General features: G+C 42.6%; 1 protein-coding gene across 5 annotated transcripts in view; it reads left to right on the top strand.

Annotated features, from left to right (window-relative positions):
• Nucleotides 1-22,405, top strand: part of Evi5 (ecotropic viral integration site 5) — a 138,731-nt gene that overhangs the window by 71,994 nt on the left and 44,332 nt on the right. For all 5 annotated transcript variants that reach the window (XM_075944491.1, XM_075944489.1, XM_075944493.1 and 2 more), the window contains 5 exons: nucleotides 7,193-7,327; nucleotides 8,232-8,372; nucleotides 9,932-10,090; nucleotides 16,917-17,063; nucleotides 19,115-19,210. In XM_075944491.1, the coding sequence (XP_075800606.1) occupies nucleotides 7,193-7,327; nucleotides 8,232-8,372; nucleotides 9,932-10,090; nucleotides 16,917-17,063; nucleotides 19,115-19,210 (678 nt within the window). The remainder of the gene's footprint in view (nucleotides 1-7,192; nucleotides 7,328-8,231; nucleotides 8,373-9,931; nucleotides 10,091-16,916; nucleotides 17,064-19,114; nucleotides 19,211-22,405) is intronic.

Consider the following 22,405-nt stretch of genomic DNA (forward strand, 5'->3'; position numbering starts at 1 on the left):
CTGCAATAGTTTGTTCTACCTTTAATCACAAGGCATGGAACAGGAACACAGTTCTTCACAGTGAGATGGAAATGGCTTGTCAGTGCAGTGCCGTCTGTTTGGAAGGAAAGTAAGTTACCATGCTTGCACCATGTCAACAGAAGGAACGCAGGTTTATAGAGGAGAGCGGCCTTCGCAGACTCCACACTCACTTTCCCACAGACCTGCATGTGGAGCTAACATTACCAGCGAGAAAGCAGATTCTTACAAGGAGGGTGGTCTCTGACATTGCAAAGATAAAGCGATGGGCACACAGAATAGGTGAAGTTTATAGCATAGCCTTGAATGAACCCAAGGCCAAGTTGTGTATCCGAGATACTAAGATGATTGTAGAAGTAGTTGTGCATCCGAGACACTAAGATGATTGTAGAAGTTGCATTTCCAGAAAATGAGAGCTACGGTGTACACACGCATTTCTTACAGAGAGCAGTGACTGAATGTTAGGCTTGTTAATGTGGCCTTGCTTGTATGCTTCATTGAGAATTCTAAAAAATCTTATTTTGTGTCAAGAGAGAAAATGTTATTTCTGTAGCTATAGCTGAAGTTTTATAAATTATTTGGTAAATTATTAATGTACCTTTTTCTAGTTGAGACAGAAACGAAGGTGAAAATAGTAAATATAAATGGTTCAATATATCGAGGGACCACTCACGTTCTTGTGCGAAGGCTTTGTTGTGTAAGCCTGTCCACGGTGCTTCATGTCATGTCCATATGCATCGTATGTGCAAGAACTTTATATGTGGGTTATTAAACTGGAGCCAGGGTTTTAGATGATAAGATTAATGTTAAATATTACAAACAATTTCTGTTTGGAACAAGAAGGTGAAAGTTTATTTCACAAAATCAATAGCCCTGCCCTCAGAATTAAGATTCAGATATTTATCTTATCAATGTACAAAAGTATAGGAAATTTGAAGTGAGAGAATCATAATCTTATCCATAGCAGATTGTAAAGAGAAGACGCGCTAGAGTGAGAACAGTGTGGCTGGACACTTGGTTAGAGTCTCCTTAAATACACCTTTACGGATGTCTGGACGCTCACAGTTAGTGTTTAGAGCCCATAGTCCAGCAGGAGATAATGAATTTCTGATACATCTCCTACCACCCTGTCTGCTACCGCCCCGTCAGCATTTCATACGTGAGGAGCTTTAGGCTCAGATGTGGAACTAGGGCTAGTGCTGCTTTGATAACTGATCTTTGATATTCAGTGAACTTCTGTTTGATTTCAGAAACGATTTAAGCAGAGCTGGACCATTTTAGGTCTCATTTTTTTCCCCACATAATTTGTGAAATTTAAATGTGTAGTTTGATGTTTTAAATGTCGAGGGTTGTGTAACCCCCATATCACAGTGGTAATTTCCACCATGTCCTGTGTTACAGTTCCTTTTCCTTGCTCATCCCATCAACCTGTGTCTGAATACTTTGAATTTTTCTACAATTTTCTCCAAGTGGAATTGTTGCCTTTTCTATAAGTGGAACTAGTTTCTTTTAGTTAGCATATCAGTTTACTTTTATTTATGTATTTTGTGATTTTTTTTTTAGTTGTGATAAAACATATACAAAATACAAATTTACCATTTGAGTAAGTGTGGTTCAGTGGCATTGAGTCTGTTTCCATTGTTATTAACATTACCTCTGTTTTTATAAAAATTTCTCATGGTTTTAAATTCTGGACGCAGCCAGGCGGTGGTGGGGCGCACGCCTTTAATCCCAGCACTCGGGAGGCAGAGGCAGGCGATCTCTGTGAGTTCGAGACCAGCCTGGTCTACAAGAGCTAGTTCCAGGACAGGCTCCAAAACCACAGAGAAACCCTGTCTCGAAAAACCAAAAAAAATAAAATAAAAAATAAAAAAAATAAATTCTGGACGCATTCAGTAAGAAACAAATAAGCTTACTGTAGTGAAAAGGCTTTAAAAAATGACACATTGTGGTTACAGTGCATATGTATTGTCAGGGCTTGAGAGCTGGCTCAGTGGTTAAAACACTGTTGCACTTACGAGGATCCATTGGCTTCCCAGTGCCCACACAGGGGCTCACAACCACCTGTGGTTCCAGTTCAGCTCCTTCTAGTTTCTGTGGGCATCTGGCATGCACGTGGTGTGCGTACCTCCATGCAGACAAACACTCAGAGATTAGAACACAGAACGAGACTGCTACAGGAGCACGCAGAGTTCCTGGAGCAGCAGGGTGAGGGTGTGCTCCCTTCAGACTAGGTGGAGGGCTAGGGCTAGAGGAGTGGGCGGCAGCCGGTCGCAGTCCGTCTGTGGGACTATAGTTCCCGAGCATTTGACAGTGGGACAGTAAGAACCTGCAGTACCTGGATTTTCACTGATTGATGAGGAAAGAGCGTCTTTGGCATATGGTGGTTATAGGGGTTATTATTCACAGCCAAACTTTTATGTAATTTCAGGATATGATATTTGAGTAGGCCAATTCTATTTGTTGTGCAAGAGGAGAAATTTTATGTTCCCATACTTAGGAATATGGTGGATGTGTAGGCAGAGACTGCTTGTTTGTCCCTGGCCACCCAGATCCGAAATAATCACACAGAAACTATATTAATTGCAATACTGTTTGGCCAATAGCTTAAGCATATGTCTAGCTAGCTTTTATAAAGTAAATTAACTCATTTCTATTATTTTATATTTTACTGTAAGGTTGTGGCCTACTGGTAAAGTCTCGACTAGGTCTTCTGTAGTGGCTACATGGCTCTCCCTTACTCCTACTACTCTCTCTATGCTCTGTTTGGATTTCCTGCTTGGCTTTACTCTGCTAAGCCATTGGCCGAAAGCAGATCCTTTATTAACCAACGGGAGTAAAGCATATTCATAGCATACAGGGGGAATCCTACATCAATGGATGTACTATCCAAATTTCAGGCTCCTGTGACAGCAGGTGGAGGTAGTCAGCTCTCAGGGAGGAATTGATCTGGGTCATGGTTTGTTCACTGGACCTGTTTCCTGGACCAGTGGCAGCTTTCATATCCTAATGAGATGGTGTAGGAAGCTTGCTCCGCATGGCAGCCAGGAAGCAGAGAGACTCAGTGTCTCTTTCAAGGGCACACTCCTATGTCTCCCCCCTCCCCATATCCTTCTTGTTGGCTGTTTTTTACTCTTTGTTCTTTTGGGGGCCCACCACCCAGCTCCCAAATAAATCCACATGGAATTTTATTCTTTCTTATGACTGCCTGGCCTTAGCTTGGCTTGTTTCTTGCCAGCTTTTCTTAAATTCCTTGTCTACCTTTTGCCTCTGGGCTTTTACCTTTCTCTATTTCTGTATTTCTTTTCTTTCCTTCTTATTTGGTGTCTGGCTATGTGACTGGGTGACTGACCCCTTCTTTTCTCTCTTCTCAATCTCCTTCCTATTTCTCGTCCTATTTATTCTCTCTGCCTGCCAGCCCCGCCTACCCTTTCCCTGCCTTGCTATTGGCTGTTCAGCGCTTTATTAGACCAGTTAGGTGCTTTAGACAGCTCAAGTAACACAGCTTTGCAGCGTAAAACAAATGCAACATAAAAGAATGCAGGCATCTTTTTTTTTTTTGTTTTTTCGAGACAAGGTTTCTCTGTGGCTTTGGAGCCTGTCCTGGAACTAGCTTTGTAGACCAGGCTGGTCTTGAACTCACAGAGATCCGCCTGCCTCTGCCTCCCGAGTGCTGGGATTAAAGGTGTGCGCCACCACCGCCCGGCGAATGCAGACATCTTTGTGTCATTAAAACAAATGTTCCACGGCATAAACAAATGTAACAGACTTCAAGTAACAATTCCACAACACACCCATGTCCTAAAGGTTTCATGAATTTTTCCTTTTCTCTGAGGGACATTCAGGATCTGAAGTACAGCAGTTGGGCTCTTTGGTGAACATGGTGGATTCAGTTGCAGAGATCTGGAAGGAACAGGCTAGTAGGGATGTGTGGCCTCTGAAAGTTTGTGTAACTTGACAGCTGAGAGTGACTCTTGCCTCTGAAGTTTCAGGAGTTAAGAATGGAGCCAGTCAGCCCACAGTTTTAGGCACAATGTGCTAATTGAAATGGTGGTGAGGTGGTTTGAATGAGAATGACCCCAACACTTAATCCCTGTTTAGGAAGTATTTGGGAGGTTGGCCTTGTTGGAGGAGGAAAGTCTAGGGGTGTGGGCTTTGAGAATTTAAGCCTCAGTCTGGCCCAGTCTCTGTGTCTGTTACTGCTCCAGCGCCATGTCTGCCTACCTGCCCTGTGCTTCCCTCTCTAAAACTGTGAGCAGCCCCCAGCTAAATGTTTTCTTCTTTAAGTCACCTTGGTCATGGTGTCTCTTTACAGCAATAGAACGGTAACTAAGATGGGAAAAATCAAGGATGGAAAGTTTAGAGCATCTGTGTCAAAGATTTCAGAATCAGTAGTATCAGGATTGTCCACAGTAGCGATGTCAGCTCTGTAGGGTGTAACTCTCACTTCAGGCTGTGTATGTAGGGATAATAGCATTCAGTATTCCCACCAACAGAGGTTTGACAATGAACAGACTCACAGTTGTAGTTCAAGAGTTTGTTCTTAGTTGTGTGCACTTTGTGTGAGGTGTGTAGGTCTGAACATATGTGTGCAGTACAGATGTGACTCCATCTTTGCCACTGTTAAGCAGTCTATTGGGAATACTTTATACCAGATAACTACAGCTAACTACAGCCTGTCTCTTGGTATCTGTAGGGTAATTGATTCGAGGAAGAACACTTAATCCGTGGCTGCTCCAGGTTCTCACATGGCGTTACATTAGCATACACCCTCCACACATCCTTCTGTATACTTTAAATAGTTTCTAGGTAACTTGTGCCCAATTCAGCATAGTTAATGTAAATAAATAGTTGTTATATAGTGCTTAGAAAATAATACCAAGAAAAAAGAAGATATGTTTAATATAGTTACAGATTTGTAAAACTTTCCTTGCTTGGGTTGTATGGGGGCTCCATCTGTCTTTTACCTCAGTGATTGGGCATTCATGGATTTGTGTAGAGTTGGTTATTTCATTAACTTCCCAGAGTGGGGGTTTCCATTTCTTCTCACCTGTGTGCACTCAGCAGTGTTCCTCTGAGAGAGAACATTTCTGTCTCTCTTCCCTCCCAGCCCCTCATTGGAGCCTGTTTTGTATCACTCTGGGTTCATGGATTTTGTTTATTCAATATTTCATATGTTCTTTAATGGTTTAATGCAGTAGTTGGTACAGGATTATGTCATACTCATTTAAATTTAAAAAGTGTAAGACTTGTCTTTTACTTATCATTGGAAATTGCAGATTTTCCTAAATAATTTATTTGAGAAAGTATGTTCAGTAGCACATTCGAGTTTCTCATCCCTGTTATAAAATTGATACCCTCTTGTCTGTGAGGACATGCACACACGTGTCATATATTCTTAAAGACACACAAATATACACATACAAACATGTAAACTTAAAAATAATAATGTTTTAAATAAAGTAATTTTGGCTTTGATCTAAAGGTTAAATGTATTATATTTATATATAGTGTTTGCCTTTCATTTTAAATAAGAAATAGAGGTCACTGTAGTGAAAATATTTGTTTTCTTCACATTTCTTAATCATTAGCAGTAATTGAAAATAACAAGATAAATTTCCATTTTAAAGAATTTATGTAATTTTTGTAGGTATTAGAAAGAAATCATTTAAATGATAGGTATTTTTTGATAGTACTGGGATTTGAATGTAAATCTCACGCATGCTGGACATGTGGTCTAACAGATAGCTACGTCCCAGCCTGTGTTTTACTCTTTGTCTTGATACCTGAGTTGCACGTAGTGACCAGATTCATTCTATAGCCCAGAGTAGCTTTGAATTTTTAATTCTCTTCTCTTACGCTTCCCAGCTGCTTCAGTTACAGGCAGGAGCCACTTTGCCGGATGGATTTAAAAGCAAAAGCAAAAAGGAAAAACACAGCCATTTCGGGCACAATGGGAGGGATGGTCTGGGAGCAGTTTGGGGCCATGTACCGGAGGAAATCAGAAAGTTCATTTTTGTTACAGAGATCTGTTCTGGAGCACCCTGCCTTTCGTAGCTTCATTTCTTCCTGGTGCTCGAGTGTGGCAGTCACATGTACTGTTTGTCTCACTATTTTATTTTTTATTTACGTGTATTAGTACATATTTTGTCTTGGGAATAAGTAAAAACATATTATTTTAAAAAGTAGCTCTAAATCCCTAGGTGGACATTTGAATACAACTAAACATCACAATGAGGGTGTGCGGTGACACCCTCGGCCTTGCTCATTCACTGATGTTTTATATGGAATGAGCTTTAAGAAACCACAATGACCTCACTGGTGTGTGAGCACCAGCGGAGTAGAGACGGACTGGGAGATGTCCTGCCTCTGGTTTGTCTCTTTATGCAGCAATTGCTTTTTTTTCTTCTTACACTAATCCATGCAAATATTTTAAAGAAATTGACATTTCTAAAGCAAATAAAAATTTTCTTTCTTAGGGTTTAAGGTATTTCACCTTAATCTTTACTTTCAATGCGTGGAAATAGGATTTTTAGGCTTTAGATGCTTCTGTAGTCTTTAATGTGAGCTAACTAAGCAGTCTTAAGATACTGTATTACCCATACTGAAAAGAGTAAAAGGAAAGTTAATGTTTTTGTTTACTTCAATTTTAAATAATCACCTCAATTTTAAATAATATTTCAACATGCCATCACCATAAAATCATTTGAATTATTTTGATTTATTTTATGTGTCATGGTGCTGGGGGTTGAACGCAAGGGACTTGCACTGAAAACCAGTTTGTCTTTGTTTATCACCATACTCAGCAAGGATCTCAACTACTAAGTGACCATGTGAGGCTGTCGGGTACCCTGTTGTCTGCAGAGCCAGAACAAGCTCTTGAGAGTAGACAGAAAGAAGACAAATACTTCGTATGAGCAGGGTTGAGGAGTGTAATAACTTATTACCAGAGCTGATTTACGTGGTCATTCTCAGAGATACCAGACCTCGGCTTTTCTTTTCTTTTTAAACTCATTTGTTGGGAAAAGGGAAATACTTTGGAATACTGGGTAGATCAGATTTACTTTTTAGTTGCCCATAATACCCACATTATATAATTTTATTGTCTTTCTGAATGTGTATATTTTCATGCTTGTGTTTCCCTAAAGTTTCAGTCTATGTCTATAACCTTTAGCATAAATGCAGCTCCTCCTACAACGAAGATTTCGTGCTGCAGCTGGAGAAGGAGTTGGTCCAAGCCAGGCTGAGTGAGGCTGAGTCTCAGTGCGCCCTGAAGGAGATGCAGGACAAAGTGCTGGACATAGAGAAGGTGGGAAACTTTGTAAATACCTCCTCTTCCTGCTCTGACCGGAGCCAGATACTTGTGCAGTACTTGCTGAACTGAGTTAGACCTCATGTTTTTCACACTCGAGGAGCTATGCACTAGATTTGCTGGTTGGTAGATGGTAGAGCGCTTGCCTAGAATATGTGAGGTCCTGGCGTCAGGCCCAGCTCCAGATGGCAATTCCTGCAATCCCAGCACTCAGGATGAAGAGGTGGCAGTACAAGGTCAGCCTTGGTTAGATGGTGAGTTGGAGGTCGGTCTAGTGTGTATATGAGACCCTGTCTACAGGGAGAGTGGAAAGGCAGAATAAAACTAACTCTAAGGCTGCCAGTTCAGAAAACCCTTTCCTGTATCAGTGAGCACAGGACTGTGTTCTGCTTCCTCTTCATCAGATCATTGTTACAGGTCTGTGCTACAACTTAAAAATGGGGTGTGAGTACTGCAGTTCTTTATCCCTCAGGATTGTTTAGCTATTCTGAGATTTTGTGTTTCCATATAAAATTGAAGATTTATTTTTCAATTACTTTGGAGAATTGTGTTGGAATTTTTATGGGCTTGCATTGCATCTGTAGATTGCTTTTGCTAGGACGGCCATTTTTACTATGTTAATCCTATCAACCCATGAGCATGGGAGATCTTTTCATCTTCTTCAATTAAAAGTGCCAGTTCTTCCTGGTAACTTTCATACAAATCCATACATATTTTCATGTTTAAGAATGCCAATAGAGATGAACTCTGTCCCCAGAACCCAGATGGTGGGAGGAGAAAACTGACTCCTGCAGGTTATCTTACAACCTCCTCAGATATATGCGTGGGCACACACAGCCATACAAAACTAAGTTATAAAAAATGTGACTTTAAAAAAAAATCTGAATTTCTCTGACTTTAGAAGAACAACTCGTTTCCTGATGAGAATAACATCGCGAGGCTTCAGGAGGAGCTCATCGCTGTGAAGCTGAGAGAGGCGGAAGCCATTATGGGTTTGAAGGAACTTCGACAGCAAGTCAGAGATCTAGAAGAACACTGGCAAGTATGTCAGGCTGGCCGTGCTTTTCCAAACAGAACGAAAACCAAGGACTGAGTTGTGTTACTTTGAAATACCTGATGACCAACAGTAGGTGACGAAAAGAGATCTTGCTTAGTGTCACAGTTGAGACATTTACAACTTGAGAGCATATCTAAGATGTACTTTATACATAAACTGTAAACAAGATTATATTGAACTTTTGCATTGTTCGAGTTTCCTAGAGAACTATAAATAGTACAAAACTTACACAGTATAAAACTTTTCTTTTTCATTAAGAATAATATTTTTATTCTTTGAGAAGGTCATACATGTTTGCAGTGTATTCTGACCATATTCATCTTGGTGCCTCCTCCAGATCCTCCAAGACATAACATTTACTTCCCTCCCAGCTTCACATCCTCATTTGCTGTTTCCTTTAGACTCACTCGTCCGGTTTGTGCTGCCACATACTCATGGGAGTGGGATCATCCATTTGAGCACGATTGATCTACCAGGGCTGCATTGTTAAAGAAAAGTGATTCTCCCTTATCCAGGAACAGCTGTCAGTAGCTCATAGCTGTGGTGGGAGCTCCAGAGCCTGCCCCTTCAGGCTGGAATGTGGACTGGCTTGATTTTATACAGGGTTTGTGCAGGCAACCTCAGCTGGGGGTTCATGAGTCTAGTGGTCCTGTCATGTCCAGAGGTCACTGTTCAGTCCTGGGCTTCCCCACCCCCCAGCTCCGTGAGCCTCGGTGTCTCTTTTATGACTGCGCACTCTGTCACTTTGATCAGTTGTCAATGTTTGTGTCAACCTGTGGTGTAGAGGTGGAGCTCAGAGGTCAGTTTGGTATTCTGTTCAGTTAGCAAACACAGTTTGCTTTGCTATCAGGTACATTGTTGGGAAGACGGAAACAGCTGAAGGAGGACACCAGTGTGTATTTGTAAATTTCTAATTTCTTTGAAAATGCCTTTCACAAAAATAAATGACACTTTAGGTATCTTCTCACAAATGTATCTTCTTGTAAGGGAAATTTGATAACAGACTGTAACAACGTGAAAGACAGAAGAGAATGAATTTTTAAAAACAATATAGTTTCAGAATGGTGATCTTGGTTTAAACTGAGGGTGGGAAGAGACATCTAGTAAAGACAGATCTGTCAATGGAGGGGACACCTGCTGCAAGGCATCAGAGCCAAGGCTGCGAATCTGAATTGGATCTTCTGCACTCGCAAAGGTGGAGAGAACTGACTCATGCCGGCTGTTCTCTGAGTGCCGTGGAACCAGTGAATGAATATAATGTAATTTTAAAAGAACAAAAGAAGTTATTCCTTGATATTGTCATGGCGTTTAAAAATGTATTGACAACTACCTAGCCGTAACAAACTGTAGTTAAGCTGGGCATGGTGATTTGCTTTTGGATCCCAACACTTAGGCTGAGGCGGGAAAACCCTAAGCCCAGAGTCTGCCAGGAGTACAAACCAAAAGCTTCTCTCAAACAAGTGAAATGATTTGGGGCAGTGCTTAAATATGTGCTCTGTAAAGTTAACTCTTGTTTTGATAAAGTGTAATGTTGTATGCTGTAGCGTCATTTAGCCCGAACTTCTGGAAGATGGAAAGACCCGCCCAAGAAGAACACTGTGAATGAGTTACAGGATGAGCTGATGAGCATCCGCCTCAGAGAAGCAGAAACCCAGGCAGAAATAAGAGAAATGAAGCAGAGGATGATGGAGATGGAGACGCAGGTATGAGGGGCGGGCCCAGGTGAAAGCAGCATGGGTCAGAGTCTGACAGCTGTTTGTTCAGAATTCTTACGTAACTAAAAATAACATTGAAGAGATACCATAAAGTTATGAAGAGTGAAGATCTAGGCTTTAAATGGGAAATTTAAATTTTATGCTGTTGTGTTTAGAGGGTGGCAAATGAGCAAAAAATTTAACATTGTCTCATCCTTAGAATTAAGGTAAAAGATGAAGTCCAGACAGCAGTTTTCTGGTTCTCGTGTAGAAAGCTAAAAGTCACTGCTGCCCCCTGTCCTTATTCTCGTGAGCTCGGGTCTGTCACTGACCCGGGAACACTGGCAACTTAGCATGTTTTACCATGAAGTAAGCTCCAGTAATCCCCCTGCCTGTGTCTACCCCAGGTGAGCCTGCCTTTTGCACAAGAGCTGACGATCTGAACTCAGGTCTCCATGCTGGTGCATCAGGCACTCTTGCCGACAGCCTTTGCCCCAGCCCTGTTTGGTTTTAGCTTTGTTTTTTTGAGACAGGGTGTGCAATATTGCTTGCAGACTGTAATGATATTTTGTGTTTTAACAAATAAAGCTTGCCCGAAGATAGAGTGCGGAGCCAAGCCACTAGAGGCCGGGCAGTGGTGACTCACACCTTTAATCCCAGGACTCTGGAGAAAAGGACAGATGCATCTCTGTTAGTTCAAGGCCACCCTGGGCTACGAGAAACTGATCCAGTCTGAAAGAGAAACAGAACTCACACAAATGCAATTTCAGCACTGGGGAGGTGGAGACCGGTGGAGAGAGGAATATAAGGCAGGAGGAGGCAGGAGCGCAGATGTAGTCCGAGGTGTAGTCTGAAATTATCAGAGGATGCAGTCTGGGGAGGTCGTCTGAGGACAGGCTCGCCCTTTTGGTCTGAGGATTTGGTAGAGGTAAAAGGTCTCTCTAGTGGCCGGCTTCACTGCTTCTCTGACCTCTCAGCTTTCACCCCCTAATAGCTGACTCCAGGTTTAGAATTCATGCTACAGTTGGCTTGTTACTCATTCCGTAGCCTGGATTAGCTTCAAACTAGTGGCCAGTACTGGGATTATAGGCATAACACCTTTTTTCCCCATAAATTTAATCTCTGCTTGACCCTTCAACAAAATTTAAGCAAGCCGGACTGCATTTGGTTTTATTAGGGTTGCCTTACTGCACAAATTAAGAAGGGAAATTATGTAGAGCAAAGTTCCTCAACCAGAATATGTAATTTTTGAGCTAGAAATTTGACGTGGAATTCCCTTCTATATGCTGTGACTGTTTTACCAATGGTTAATAAAGAAGCTACTTTGGCCTATGGCAGGGCAGAATATAGCTAGGTGGGAAATCCAAACTGAATGCTGAGAGAAAGAAGGCAGAGTCGGGCAGTTGCCACGTAGCCTCCCAGGAAGCAAGATTTGAAGTAACAAACCACGAGCCTTGTGGTAAAATATAAAACAATAGAAATGGGCTAATTTAAGATATTAGAGCTAGCTAGGAATATGCCTGAGCCTTCGGCCAAACAGTGTTATAATTAATTCAGTTTTTCTGTGATTATTCGGGTCTGGGTGGCTGGGAAATGTCTCCCTTTACAGGAATTTTGTTTTTTTGTAACTAGTCTGTGCATCATGGGGTGTTCAGCACCCTGCCCGTCCCTGCAGACGTCTTTCTTCCCTTTAGTAACTGAAGCTGTGTCCATACGTCTCCAGTAGAGAAGCGCAGTGTCAACGGTGGTGTGCATTTTACCTTTTCAACTTACATGATGTGATCCTGGGTACTAAGTTTCTCCCCAGATCTCTCTTGGTGTCACGTCTCCGTCTTAGATGTGTTGGGCCTGAGATGTGCGGATTGTTTTGCTAATAACGCTTGTTTGCTCTGTAAAGGTGAACTTGGCTTTTATAAATGACATTTGTCAGAGTTGTATTTCATGTAAAGTTGTCCTGCGGCTCCATGCTGCAGACTGTAGAATCCCTGCTGATACTGAAATCTTCAGATACCCATGTCCTTAAATAAAATGGTTTATTATTTGTGTGTAACCCGTGTCCATTCTCCAGTATACTTCAAACCATCCCTAGGTACAACGCCTAATGTAGCACAGAAGAACAGAAGTAATGGCTACACTGTATTCTTTACGCAATAATAACAAGAAAAGTGTGCACATGTGCAGTACAGATACAACTTAAAAATTTTTCAGTCATTAGCAGTTTGAATTTGTGGATACATAGGGAAGGGGAACAATGCATTCTGCTGATTTTCAGAGTTTTTTTTCAGCCAGTAGGGGGCGTAGTTTACTCATGCCTCGTTCTGTGTTCTAGTGAACAGATGTGGTCAGCCCGTGTCAGGCAGGCCTCTGGGACATGCAGTGTCTCAGGGTGGATGTGCCTTGTTTCATAGCACTCAGTTACTTCCTCAAAAAGTTTCATTGAAATTAAAAAATAAGGAAGGGGCTAAAATTATGAAAAGTTAAAATCAGATTTTATAGTGGGAAGTTTTATTTTTATGATCAAAATTTATATACATATATGTATATTTGTATGTGTGCATATATATGGGGGGTGAGTCAAATTCCTGACATGGTTTAGGGAACCTTTGAAACCTGAACAATGGGCAGCTGAGCCGTCAGACGTGTGGGCTGTGCACACGTTTTCATCACATGCCCCAGCAAATACACACCAGAAAAGCGTTCTGCGTAGCACATGGAAGGGTCTTGTATAGGGAGTACCTAAGGTTAGCAGTTTTTGTGCCTAGAAATGGGTACACATTTCCTCCTGCCAGGCCTTTCATGTGGCAGATTTGAATTTATACAGTCAGACGTGCTGAGTTGAGGTTTGCTCTGTGGTTATATACACTGTGCCACCGGGCTTAAATCCCTGTGGCCATACCTCATTTTCAGAATGAGGATTGGTTTCCCAGAGGGCTGTTCTCAGAAACTTGGTGTCTTCAGTCTGCATCACCCCCTGGAATTGGGAGTGTCTCCAGCAGTGCCGCTCTGTTGCTGATGTGGGAGTTGGAGGGCTGTTTCCCATTTTCCAATAAAGCCTTAGTCTCCAGTTTGCTTTTGTATCAGAGGTGTTGGGCCTTCTAATGCTTTTCCCGGTTCCGTCCAGCCCATGCTGTGGGTGTATCCTAAGGCTCTCCAACTTTGTGTGTGCCTGCTGGGGTTTATGACAAGAGTGCATAAGGGAACTTGTGACTCTCTACGCCCAACACTTGGCCTCCGTTAGTCTGATGTTTATTCTGAGTTTTCTCTGCAGTATGGCTGCTTCTGCCTTGGTAAGAAGGGCTTAAATCCCTCCCTCCCCTCTTCCCGAGGAGGCTTCTGGTCAGAACCCAGAGTTCAGTCTTGGTCCCCGCCCCCCTTATTTGGTCAGAAGGTTGGACGCAGCATTCTAGCTCTTTTGATCCCACTCAAGAGTCCTCGTGATTTGTTGGTTTGTACCTTCTGTTTCTGTCCCAAATTCATCTTTTCCTTTTTTCCTGTTTTAATTTTTCTTTCACTTTCTCTATATTAGTTTGACTTTTAGAATTATTTTTTTTAATTAATTTATTTTTTATTGGTGTTTTTTTCTGTATGTGTGTCTGTGTGAGGGTGTTAGATCCTGGACTTGTAGACAGTTTTGAGCTGCCATGTGGGTGCTGGGAATTAAACCCAGGTCCTCTGGAAGAGCAGCCAGAGATCTACCTGCTAAGCCATCTCTGCAGCCCTGTGATTATTTTCTTTTAATTATTTATAATTATTAATGTTTATTTCCTGAAAAATTGGAAACACTTGCCTGACTAAACAAATTCTAAAGGCAGTGACTATATCTCTACTTTAAGCTCCAGGCCCTTCCTCGGAAGAACATCCATGTTGTCCCATACCCCACCTTATTCTGTGGACGTGGCCTGTGCCTCCAGGTTGTCAGCCACTGCTGCCGCCACAGGGCTGGCACTCGCTTGACTCCAGTCTGTAACTGCCGTGTCCTTCTTCCCGTCCTGCCCTCTTGTCTCTCTTCCCCTTTTCTTTCTTTCTTCTCTGTCTTGCTTTATTACCCAGGCTGGTCTCAAACTCAGGATCCATCCAGATAGCTGGGATTATGGTTCTGATGTCACTGTACTCAGGATCCATCCAGATAGCTGGGATTATGGTTCTGATGTCACTGTACTCAGGATCCATCCAGATAGCTGGGATTATGGTTCTGATGTCACTGTACTCAGGATCCATCCAGATAGCTGGGATTATGGTTCTGATGTCACTGTACTCAGGATCCATCCAGATAGCTGGGATTATGGTTCTGATGTCACTGTACTCAGGATCCATCCAGATAGCTGGGATTATGGTTCTGATGTCACTGTACTCAGGATCCATCCAGATAGCTGGGATTATGGTTCTGATGTCACTGTACTCAGGATCCATCCCGATAGCTGGGATTATGGTTCTGATGTCACTGTACTCAGGATCCATCCAGATAGCTGGGATTATGGTTCTGATGTCACTGTACTCAGGATCCATCCAGATAGCTGGGATTATGGTTCTGATGTCACTGTACTCAGGATCCATCCAGATAGCTGGGATTATGGTTCTGATGTCACTGTACTCAGGATCCATCCAGATAGCTGGGATTATAGTTCTGATGTCACTGTACTCAGGATCCATCCAGATAGCTGGGATTATAGTTCTGATGTCACTGTACTCAGGATCCATCCAGATAGCTGGGATTATGGTTCTGATGTCACTGTACTCAGGATCCATCCAGATAGCTGGGATTATAGTTCTCACGTCACTGTACTTGACTTACTTTCACTTTTTACATTGAGTTTGCCTTTGCTCTTTTTTTAAAAAAAAAAAAAAGATCTTGCCTCAAGTTTATTTGTAAAACAGCATAGGGCCCTGATCACCTAACTTAGTGTGTGGGTGTGTGACACCAGCCCATCTGCCTTCACGCTGCAGACAGAAACCTTTCGTAGGGGCCTTCACAAGGGCCTGGGCACTACTGGAGCTGAGGCCTGGACCTTGGTTTAATCCTTGAGCTTTGACTGGCAGAGCCTACGACTCTTAGCCAGGTAGCTTCTAATCCAGTTCCCAAGCCTGGGGTGAGCAAGGAAAGCAAGTGACCGGGGCCATTTAGCATCTTGGGCTGGGCCACCTTGGGTTGACAGACTCTTGATGGCTTCTGCACACACTCATTGCCTTTGCATTGCTTGCCTGCGTCTTCTTCAGGCCTTTCTTGTGCTTCTTGGTTAAACGTATGTTCCTCAGGAATTTGGGGTTTGACCCCCTTGAGAGAGAGATTTGTGTCTTTGTGACCGGGTTTTCTTGGTGCCATTTCTTGTGCCATTTTTGGAATTGGTTATGTGTGGTTTGGTTCTTGGCCTTGGCCATGGCTGAACTGTAACCCATGGCTCCTGAAGTGCCTGTGCTCTTAGATGAGCACTTAATTGAGTAAACTCTTGTAGACTGAAAAAATTTTTTTATATGTTGGCTGGTAAAATGCCTTCGTTATCTTCCCTTCATATGGACTCTGTTTTCCTTGACTTGCCTGTTTCTTCAGCCTGCTGAGTCTTGTTCTAACGCGTCTTGGTGAGGGTGTGTTTGCCTCTGTCGTCCTTGGATTAACTGTGCTCCTTGAGCTGTGTATTCACACCCGCGTGTTTTGTTTATGTGTTATAACACTGGAGCTCACACCCAGAGAGTCAGTGCTGTACCACCGAGGTGCTTACTGCACTGACTAGCCAGGATTTCAGCAGCCTTACAGAACTAGTCCTTTTTTGATTTTTCAAGATAGTGTTTCTTTGTGTATCCCTGGCTGTCCTGGAGCCTGCTTTTTAGACCAGGCTGGCCTCAAACTCACCGAGATCTGCCTTCCAGGTGCTGGGATTAAAGGCGTGCACCACTATGCCCGGCTCTTCTTATTTTTTCCATTTTTTGTATCTTTAATAATTTTAAGTATTTATTTTATAGAACTATTTTTTTTATTTTTCATAGAACGAGGCAGAGTGAATCAAAGGACAGTGCCAACTGAGCATTCACTGCGCCTGCAGACTTCTTTCTTCAGTCCCCGTGCGTGTGCCCTCCTCACAGTTTTCCTGACACAGCCGGAAGGCAAGCCTGTTTTTCCAGAATACTGAGATTTGTTAGGATTAAATAACTTGCCCAAGATCAGAGAACACCTGACTCATTGGTGAAGTGAGAGGGCTTACAGTTCAGTTTATGCTCTTGTCTCCCGTATCTTTCCCCAGGCTTTCAGAAATAATTGTCTCTCGGTTGTCTGTGAAGGTCCTCATAGTTTACAGATTTTTTGCATAAGTGGTATATTTAGGTTATATTTTTGTTTATTTAAGTATTTATTTCTAGTGTTTAGAAGCAGGGTCTCATGTAGTCCAGGCTAATCTCAAACTCTGTATTACATGAACAAAGGTAGCCTAGAACTCCAGGTCCTCCTGCCTCTACCTTCCAAACACTGAGATTGCAGATGTATGCCACTGTGCCTTTCTGGTATGTTGATTAAGAAGTTTTAATATTCTTTTGGAGAATTCAATGTTTTTGTTTTAAAGATTTTTTTTTTTTTGAGACAGGGTCTTGCTGTTAGTATGGGCTGTCAGGTTCACAGAGTAGCCCAGGTTGTCCTTAAACTCTTACTGCTGCTTCTTCCTCAGCCTCCCTAGTATGGATACATGTGCTACACACTTGACTAAAGATTTGTTTCATATCTTTTTCCATTTTTAATAAACATTTAAAAAACATTTTATAAGATTGTTGAAGTGTAAGATTTACAGGTTAAAAATTAATTAGAAATTTCCAGTCTTTTACCTATAGTGAGTCTATTTATATTTCTCATTAGAACCAGATCAACAGTAACCAGCTTCGAAGAGCAGAGCAAGAGGTCACCAGTTTGCAGGAGAAGGTGCATTCTCTTTCTGCGAAGAACAAAGGGTTGCTTACCCAGTTAAGTGAGGCAAAGCGCAGACAGGCAGAGATTGAATGCAAGGTAAGTGTCAGTGTAATGCTGCCTTTTATAGATTTATTTATCGCGATTATATACTGTCTTTTTGAGACAGCCTCTCAATATATGGCCTTGGCTAGCCTGGAGCTTGCTATGTGGACTAAACTGGCCTCAAAGTCTCATTGATTCCTTTGGCTCTGCCTCCCATTGCTGGGATCCAAAGCATGTACCACACCAAGATTAAATTTTTAGAGACAAGATTCACTAATTTTGTTCATAGGGTGAATTGCAGAGAAGAAACCTCATTTTTAACCGTAGACTTGGTTAAGTTAATGTCTTACATTGGTGTCTCTATCGACTAGTGTGTCTTTAGAACCCAGCTGTGATGGCTTACCTGAAAATGCAGGTGGTGGAGGGTCTGATGCTCCCTACTTGATTCTCGCCGTGTTAGCAGGCAGTCAGTGTTGCAGTGCTTTCTGGGTAACAGAAACAGAAATGGGTATGCACAGGTAGATTAAGAAAAATGTATACAATTTCCATCTGTTAATTGGTTTTTGTTTATATGAAGCTTTTTGTTCAAAAAGAACTATAAGTATTTGAAATAAATTGAATTTTTTATGAAAAGGCTTATAGCAGCTTTAGCTAATGGGGGGTCAGGGCTGGGGCATCAGGCAGAGGAGTGTGGGTAGACATACATAAATACGAGAATAGCTGAAGAGATGCATGTCGTCCGAGCTTTAGAGCTGATTTCTGGAGAGGGTGCAGCATTTTAAGAGGAACTATTAATCCATCAGCACAGCTCCTTTAAGAGTCGCAGTGCCCTCAGTGCATCCCAGCTTACTATTTTATGAGAAATGAGACTTTCAGCGGCACACACAAAGCTGTAATTCCATCAACTTGTTCTGGTGTTATTAAAAACCAGGAGTGAAGCTGGAGTGGTTATCTGTGTCACTGAGATCCAGAGATGAAATTACATCCTGATAAATATTCATGGTTGTTAGAGTTCAGACTGAAGAAATCTGTAGGCAATACTGACAATTGTTAGCTCAAGAACTGACCCTTTAAAAAGGTACAACTGGACTAATTTAACCATAAAGTTGTATCAAAGGCTGCACAAGCAGTGGTGGCGCAGTGCGTTGTACCGTGCCTTGTCACCCTGATGGCTGATGGACGTTTTGATGCCACACTGCCCTTGTGATTTGTCTTCAATAGAGAACTAGTGTAATCTTTCCTACAGCAGTGCCAGCTTTCTTTAGACATTTTGATAATAGTATTTCTGAATTTAATATTATCGTGGCACCTGTTAGCAAAATAGAATGTTCTTTGGAAGTATTTGTGGAATTTGGCCATGAAGATACTTGCTTTGAGTTTGTCTCAGTAATGGGTAAAGACTCGGAGCAGTGGAGGACTGGGCAGGGTGGCACAGGATTTCCCGCAGTACCCTAGAAGTGTGCCCAGGACCCTCACTCTGATGTGCCCCTTGCACTAACTCAGCCGTCTTCACTGCCTTCGCAGATCCTGGTGATTAATATTAGTGCACTTATTGTTACTCTGGCGCCTAGAGCCTGCCACACTTCCCGCTTAGAGTACAATTCAGTAACAACTATAACTTCTCTGAGAAGCAAGTCCCTTATTACATAAATTAGATTCATTTTCATTATGTTTTATATGATTAAAGCTTATGATTTGTTGGTGAGTAACCTTTAAAGCTCATTTTATTTTTCATATATAAGTATCTGAATAGTATCTGTATTACCAACATTTTTACTCTATAAATGAGTTTGAATATTCTCACTTAAAATAGCACAAGCCTATAATCCCCCATTTCAGTCCCCAACACTTTGAATCTCGAAAGATTTTCATAAATTTCACGCAGGTTCACTTGAAGGCAACATTTGACTTGAACCGGTAGGTGGCCTCTTACAAGTTGTCCCCTGGGACGGGGATGTTTATGCCTGACTGCTGCATTGCATATACCGACTCAGACCCTGCCACATCCTACGAATATCAGTTTATGCCCTTAATAGTTTGTATAGTCAGAAAAAAATCTCAGTTCCAGACTCAGCCAGGTTATCTCTGTTTTCTTGGTGCTGTAGAACAAGGAGGAAGTCATGGCTGTGAGGCTCCGGGAAGCTGACAGCATAGCCGCTGTGGCTGAACTGAGGCAGCAGATCGCCGAGCTTGAAATCCAGGTACGCTGTGGCCGCTCCCACCCGCACCAGAACCACCGTGTGTGTATATCTGCCTTCCGGTGACTGCGGTTCTGTTTTCAATACTTCATCCGTCTCAGAGGACTTCTGGGGGGGGGGGGGGCGGGGAGTTCATCTGGAGGCCAGAGGGTGAAGTTGAATGTTTTCCTCCGTTGCTCTCTACTTTACTAACTTAGGCTGATCTTGCTAGTGAGCTGCTCCAGGCCCCTTGTCCCCCCTGAGTCTCTGCCTGCTTGGCCTTACATGCAGCTGCCACTCACGTGGGTGCTGAGGTCTGAACTCTGGTCTTTCCGCTCAGGGAAGTGCTCCACCCACTGAGAAATCTCAGCCCGCAGGTGCGTTTTTACTTATACATAGCATAAAACTTTCAAAATGTACAATTCTGTGACATTAAGAATATTTATGCTGTTGTATGACCACCAACACCATCCGCCTCCAGAACATTTTCAGGAGAGTGGAAGCCTGCCGTCCTGGTGTGTTAGGTGGCACACTGGTGATTTCCCAGGGGCAGTGGTGCCAGTGCCAGGCATCCCTTTACATGATACTTAGCATTTATTTATCTTCTTTGGGGAAAAGTCCGTTCACACTCTCATCCATTAGGATCTGTTTATCTTGTTGGTGATTAGTTGTGGGAGTTACTTGTGCATTCTCAGTAGCAAGCATGTCCAGTGGTGTGGTTTATAAATGTTTCCTTCTGCAGGGTACTTTTCTTTTCATGATTTATTTTTTATTTTATGTATCTGTAGCCTACATGTATGTCTGCACCATGTGCATGTAATGCACACAGACGCCACAAGAGGGCGTCAGGTCCTTATGGATGGTTGCTAGCGACCATGTGGCTGCTGGGAACAGAATTTGAGTCCTTTGCCAGAGCAATGCTTGTTCTTAACTGCTGAGCTGTCTCTCCAGCACCAAGGTGTAGCAGGGGATTGTTTGGACTGTCAGCTCCTGAATAATGACATGGAGACTTTTTATTAATTATAAAAGCTTGGCCTTAGCGTAGGCTTATTTTACAGCTTAAATTAACCTGTTTATGTTAATCTACATTTTGTCATGTGGCCCATTACCTCTCCTCAGTACCATACATCCAACTTCCTCTGCATCTGGCTGGCGAATTTCCCATCTCAGATTCTTTCCCAGAGTTCCTGTCTCTCCCTGGAAGTCCCGCCTATTCTCTTCTGTCTAATTATTGGCCACTCAGCTCTTTATTAACCCAATCAGAAGGTGCCTTTGGCAGGTGAGGTAAACAGAGATGGATCTTCACATAATATACAAAGAGATTATCCCAGCACCAAAGGTGTTGATAGTCTTTTGATGCACAAAAGCTTTTTTTATCTGAAATCTAAGAGAACTCTAAGTCCATTTTGAACGACATCATTATCTGTCTGCACTATCACTTCTATTTTAAAAAGAAAATTTAGATTTTTAAAAAAGTAAACGTGGGCCAGATGTGGTGACAACCATTATTCTGATCACCTGCGAGGACGTGGTGACGACTATTATTCTAATCCCCTGCCAGGCTAAAGCAGGAGATTGCAAGTTTGGTGTCAGGATGGGGCACCATGCTGAAGTCCTGCCCCACCTTCCACCCACAACGTCGTTTTAAATATCCTGCTTTTCCTTCCTTAGTTCTGTTTCTGTTGTGTTTGTTTTATGTTTATGAGTATTTTGCCTGCTTATATATCTCTGTACCATGTGGAGACCATCCCTGTGGAGTCAGAAAGAGGGTATTGGATACCCTAGAATTAGAGCTACAAATGACTTAAACTACCATGTGGTGCTGAGAACTGGACCTGGGTCCTCTACAGAGTAAACAATGTTCCTCACTGCTGAGCCAGCTCCTGGCCCCATGTTCTACGCTTTTACTACAAAATATGATAAAGTAGTGAGGGTCCTATATGAACAGAGTATTACAGGAGTTGTTTGTTTGTTTGTTTGGTGTCTTAGTTATGGTTTCTGTTGCTGTGGTAACACACTGAGTTCCAAAGCAACCTGGGAGGAAAGAGTTTATTTCATCTTACAGCTTTTCGTTCATTTTCTAGAGAAGTCAGGGTCAGAACACTCAAGGCAGAAACGAAAGCAGAAGCCATTAAGGAACATTGCTTACTGAGTTACTCTCTGTGGCTTGTTCACCCTTTCTTACAGCACCCAGGACCACCACCACAGGGGTGGCACACCTACAGTCATTAATCAAGAAAATCCACCACAGGCTTGCCCACAGGCGAAACTGGTGTGTGTGAGTGTGTGTTGGAAGGGGGTGCGTTTTCTCTATTGTGGTTCCTTCTTCCCAGGTGACTCTACCTTCTACCTTGTGTGGAGTTGACGTAGACTGGCCAGCACAGTATTAGTTTAGTTTTCTGAGAGCTCTCGATATGTAGCTCAGGTTGTCCTGGAACTCACTGTGTAGAACTGATTGGTCTAGAACTCCCATAAGAACTCATGTCTGTGCATCCAGAGTGCTGTGATCATAGGTGTGAGGTACCATGCCTAGCTTTGGTTACTTAAATCATGCTATTATACACAATTCTATATTGACTTTTCCAAGTTATTGTTCTATTGTTGTGAAGAGACACCATGACCAAAGCAACTCTTATAAAAGAAAACATTTAATGGGGGCAGGGTTGGTCAGTGGCTACTGTGGTGGGAAGCAGGTAGACATGGTGCCAGAGTAGTAGCCCAGAGTTTCCATTCTGGTCCGTAGACAGCAGGTGGTGTCAGGGAGGGAGGGAGGGAGGGGAGGAGGACAGAGATTTAGACTCAAGAGATCCTGGCAGGTACTTTTAAAACCTCAAAGCCTACCCCAATGATGTACCTCCAATAATGTCACACCTGTCTCAACAGGGCCACACCTCTTGATTTTCCCCAGACAGTTCCACCAGCTGGGTACCAAACATAGGGGCCTGTGGGTGCCATTCTTGTTCAAACCACTGCACCATCTTTCTAAACATCCAATCACAAAATAGCAAGATTTAAATCATGACTTTTAGCTAGGTTTGGTGGCATATGCCTGTGACTTCACAGCCTGCGTGTTGTGCATGTGTGAGTGTGCACTCATGTACACACGTAGAAGCCAGAACTGAACGTGGGGTGTCACACTGAGCCAGAGACTCGCTGTTTTGGTAGATTGACAGGCCAGTGAGCTCCTAGGATGTGCTCGTGTCTGCCCCTCAATGCTGG

The sequence above is a fragment of the Microtus pennsylvanicus genome, chromosome 12 (assembly GCF_037038515.1).
Source record: "Microtus pennsylvanicus isolate mMicPen1 chromosome 12, mMicPen1.hap1, whole genome shotgun sequence".
NCBI classification, from domain to species: Eukaryota; Metazoa; Chordata; class Mammalia; order Rodentia; family Cricetidae; genus Microtus; species Microtus pennsylvanicus.